This window comes from Labrus mixtus, chromosome 18 (assembly GCF_963584025.1).
Source record: "Labrus mixtus chromosome 18, fLabMix1.1, whole genome shotgun sequence".
Lineage (NCBI taxonomy): Eukaryota > Metazoa > Chordata > Actinopteri > Labriformes > Labridae > Labrus > Labrus mixtus.
In genome coordinates this window covers 7,243,708-7,248,551 of record NC_083629.1, presented here as the reverse complement: position 1 = coordinate 7,248,551, position 4,844 = coordinate 7,243,708, and the positions used below count along the sequence as shown (strand labels likewise).

General features: G+C 45.5%; 1 protein-coding gene across 1 annotated transcript in view; it reads left to right on the top strand.

Annotated features, from left to right (window-relative positions):
* The first annotated feature begins 3,691 nt into the window (after positions 1 to 3,691).
* Positions 3,692 to 4,844, top strand: part of bcl11ba (BCL11 transcription factor B a) — a 29,307-nt gene continuing 28,154 nt past the window's right edge. Inside the window, exon 1 of the mRNA XM_061063865.1 lies at positions 3,692 to 3,826. Coding sequence (XP_060919848.1) covers positions 3,772 to 3,826 — 55 coding nt within the window. The 5' untranslated portion in view covers positions 3,692 to 3,771. The remainder of the gene's footprint in view (positions 3,827 to 4,844) is intronic.

Below are 4,844 nucleotides of genomic sequence, written 5' to 3'. Positions count from 1 at the left end.
GAGACTGTCTGCTCTTCTTCTTTATCCTCCTAAATAACGTTAAATTACATCGTACTCCATAGAAATGAAAACATTCCTATACTGCAGGTTTCACAATCACATGTACAGAAATGCTGCAGGTCATTCTGTCTTTATTGTTCTTTGTCTCTCTGTTTAAATTGATTTTGTAATTCATTGAAAACTGTAACTAGTGCGTTTCTTTTGTGAGGGAGAGCTGACGACTGTACTGTCAAAAAAAATACAGCACACACCAAGAGCACAAGAAGAAGACGACACACAGGTGTAATAACAATCAACTCAAAAGGCCTTTATACCGCCGGAGGTCACATGACCTTCATCAGCCAATAAAAACATTTTACAGTTGAACAGATTAAACCGAGGAGACCAACCAGAGGTGGAGATCATGAGGGGTGACAGAAACCTCCAGAACAAACAAGTCATGGACTTCAGGTGTTTTAATGACAGAGAAAACGACTCGCTGCTTCTTCTCCCAGCATGCATCTGTGCACATAAACATGAGTGTGATCAGTTTAGTGGTGAACAGTTGTTGTGAAAGTGATCTTAAAGGACACGTCGGCATCCCTCCAGTTAAAACTTAACCAGAGAGAGTGTGTGTGTGTGTGTGTGTGTGTGTGTGTGTGTGTTAGCATTAGCATAAAACCAAACAGCCGTGTGTATAAATGCTAATGAAGGAGCATCACTCACTCTGATGGGCTCCGAGTGACAATCACCTTTAAAAACGACCAATAAGAAGACAGAACGATGCACCTGTCGACCATCTGACTAATGAGCCAATCAGGTTGCAAGGACGAGGAGGAGCAGGCGATGATGAAGGCCCCCCGTGGAAGAGTCGGAGGAAGAGGAGCAGACACAACGAGCTGCACGGATTCACAGGTTCAAACATTTAAACACCTGAGAGGGTGCGATTAAAAACTCACACATTCAAGTCCTCTTCCTCAGTCTGCAGGGGCGGCTTGTGGGGGGATAGGGACTGACTGCTCAGGGCGCCCCCTGGAGGAAGGGGCCCTAATGTTCCTGAAATAAATACATCATTTTTTGCTTGTTTTAGTTTTTCTTTAAGGCATTGTGATTCTTAAACCGATTCGTACCTCTTAACTATTATGGATGTAACACAAACAAACAAACAAAGAAGACAAACAGCAGAAATTTAAACTTCCACATAAATCAAATAACATTGAAACCTGTTTCGACACCACTGCAACAACAAAAAAGAAGTCCTCGACACCCCATGGTGGGTAATTTATTGTTTTTGAATGACCATAAAGTGCAGGCAAACTCCTGCACGCTGTTTAAATTGGACAACATTTTTGACACTCGGCTTCCAAAATGTTTTGCAAAACTATTTGTGCAGGATTTTGCTTAAATTTTTGCTGGATTTTTCTTCTGTTATGCACCTTTCTTATGAAATAGAATTTAGTTATTTTAAGCTTCAGGAGTTTTCAATATCATTAAATTAGAGATTGCATCCTGGTATCAAAAAGTAATGAAGGAAACTTACAGCATTTAATTGGTCAGTTTTTGTAACGGAGGTGTGGTTATAGTAATATTTCAGGGTTGACTGAGGTTGTGTTGGAGGGGTCTATTGAGATTTAATTTCAGGGGGCCCAGAAATACAGGAGACGCCCCTGTTGGTCCGTCCTCTTCCTCGGCTCAAACCCTCGTCTTCATGATAAAGCTCTCCTTAAAGCTGACAGTGATGTACGTCTCAGTGAGTGTCGCTCTCTTTGTGTTTCCTGCCTGATGAAGGTGGGAGTTGTGTTGTGAGCGGCACAAAGACTCATGGACGAGCTGCCATCTTCCCTTTTTTCTTCTAAACGAGCGTGTGAAATCTGGTTATTCCTCCCACAGAGAGCGAGAGAGAGGGCTGACTGCCAGACCGGAGAGAGATACACCGAGGAAGAGAGAGGAAGAGGAGGAGCGACACTTCAGGAGAAGAAGAAGAAGAAGAAGAAGAAGAAGCAGGTGATGAAGAGGGGGATAAATAAGCAAACTGAGGCCTCCTCTTCCTCTGTGAGCCTCACGGTGCAGGACGAAGATGAAGTGGTGAAGAAGATGCATGAGGGTGATGAAGATAGGAGAAGGTTTTTTTTAAATTTTATTTAACATTTTAAATAAATGTAAAAAAAAAACTAACCAGAACTCCCTTGACTCTTCTTCTCTTTCTAATTCTTCTTCTGCTGCAGTTAATTCTGCAGCCTGAGGTCACAGAAGGTCACAAACATGGCGTCCCTGATCACTGACTTTAACTCTCTGACAGTCCGCGTTCATCACTTTAATAAAGTGAGGCGTTTAAACGTGAAGGTTATAATCAAATCTAATCTTTCATTGTGTGTGTGTGTGTGTGTGTGTGAATGTGTGTTAATATTGTGAGCGCAGATTTAGGCCACGCGGCGCAGCACAAAGAAGAAGAGGATACAAATACAGAACCTCCCCTAAAAACCGCTTAAAATACACAAATGTTCAAAAATAAATCAATCACTAAAATGCTCTTAAATTAATTCTGATGATTATCACTATAATTGAGTAATATGCGTTAATGATGTGACAGGCCCTCCTTGTTATACTCTGAGTAAATGTGAATAGATGTATAGTAAAACATGAACGATAATCAGACACATTTACGCACGCGCTACTGCAGAGAGGGTTGATAATTAGAGTAAACGGGAAGGCACGCGCGAATTTGGACTTCGGTGCAAAGTGTCCAGCCTCTCGTGCACAAGGTATGGAAGCCCTTGAGGTCAAAATTTAGCAAAAATAATCCGAATGTGATGGAGATGAAGAGACTCAGGAGGAGAAGGAGGAGGAAGAGGAGGAGGTGACAGGAGCGACTCTGACCACTGTGCCGCGCGCAGGAGCCCGGTGTGTGTGTGAGGGTGTAAGAGTGTGTGTCAGTGTGTGTGTCAGTGTGTGTGAAAGCCACCACTAGTCGCCCCCAGTGCTCTTCAGTCTCCACTCTCCCTCTCACCGCTCACTGAACGTCACGTCCGCACTTGAACTTGAGTTTTCAGCCGCTGTAGGAGCCAGAGCGCCGCACAGACCCGCACAGACCCGCAGAGCGCCGCACGGACCCGCACTGAGGCGCACAGACTTGCACAGTGCCACAGAGAGCCGCACGGACCGGCACGGACCCGCAGAGCTCAACAGAGAGCCGCAGAGAGGCGCAGAGAGCAGCCCCGGGATGCGGGAGTGTGCAGCCCGCACGCAGACACACAGCAGCGCGAGACTCTAAGTCCTCTGCCCGCTCTGCACGCGCAGCAGAAGAAGTGTCCACAGCTCCTCGAGAGCGGGAACAAGACTGGATTTTAATTTTTCATTCCTTCACGCACTCTGGAGTGCACGCTGTCCGGGCTGTCCGGAGAGTGGACACGCGCCCTGAGTGACCATCAGGGGGTGACCGCACACCTCCTCTCAGCTGCCCCGGCTCATGGTGTGAGCTCCTCGGCAGGAAGAGCCGGACTCCCCCCCCTCCCTCACCGCGCACACCGGTGGCACGAGGAGCGGACCGAGCGCACGGCCGACCGGCGCTCCTCCACATCACGGCCGGTCACCGCACTGCTACTGAGCCGCTGTCAGCTGGAGGATCAGCCCAGGGGCCACACCTGGGGCCGCAGCACAGGGGTCAGTTTGGGGCGCTCAGCCCGCGACCGGTTTTGGGGCCAGTTAACGGCCGCCGGTGTTCTCCAGGAGGAGAAGGAGAGCCGACCCTTCACGCGCCGCTCTCCGGGCGATGCCAGTGTAAATGCCAGGGCGATGTCCCGACGCAAGCAGGGGAACCCGCAGCACCTGTCCCAGAGAGAAATCACAGGTGAGGGGTTAAAACGCTTTAAAAAAAAAAGTCGCTGCTGAAAACTTTACTTCAGGTTTTATTTTTATTTTCACTTTTTCTCTTTCTGGGAGAGAGTTCAGAGTTTTTCCTCTCTGAGCGTAAAAAACGTCTCTGAGCTCAAAGTGAGTTTCCTGCTGAAGGCCGATCTTTGTTTTTATTTTTCTACATTTTCAGACAGAATGAGACACATTTCTAATTACTTAATTATCGTGTTGTGTGATGAAGCCGCTTCATGTCCAGATTATGAACAGAGAAGAGATCTGTTTGCAGGACTTTGACTGTTTCTGTTTGTTTGAATTCAACAAAATCAAATAAATTAAATTATAATCAGCGCTGACATTAATTATAGCTCTCTCTATTTACAGCTGACAAATTAAAAACAATTATAATTTTATGTATTTAATTAAGTTGTTAACTTTTGGCGTACTTGTATCCATAAAGACATTTTAAAACAGATCTGTTATTTTCACATCAGATCAAATCTCTAAAATAATTTATTGAGTTTTTAATTCGAACATTAATTTAATTCTTCACTTCAAATTAAATAAAACAAACCTGCTCTCTTTGAATTATTCTTTAACACATTTAAACACCTGATTTAATAAGGAAATGATCTAATAAAATTACAAACTTCTCACTGAAGCTGATGATTCAATAAATTAAATCGTCTCCGCGGTCACTCAGCGGCTCGGGCTCACGCTCTCTGCGGGGTTTCCCTGAAGGTTTTCGGGTCTGTTTCAGACACATGAGCGCCTCGTGCAGCCTCCGGATTTCTCTTTAATTAGTCAGATCTGTGTCTTCTGCTCCTGCTGCATGAACACGGGCTCTCCCTCCTGCTTTAATATGAACACTGAGTCTGGATTATTTAAAACCTGCTAGACTTCACAGTGAAAATATCCGAGCAGAGGAAACACAGGGTGCAGTGACGGCATGTGCAGAGTACAGTCAAACACACACACACACACACACACACACACACACACACACACACACACAC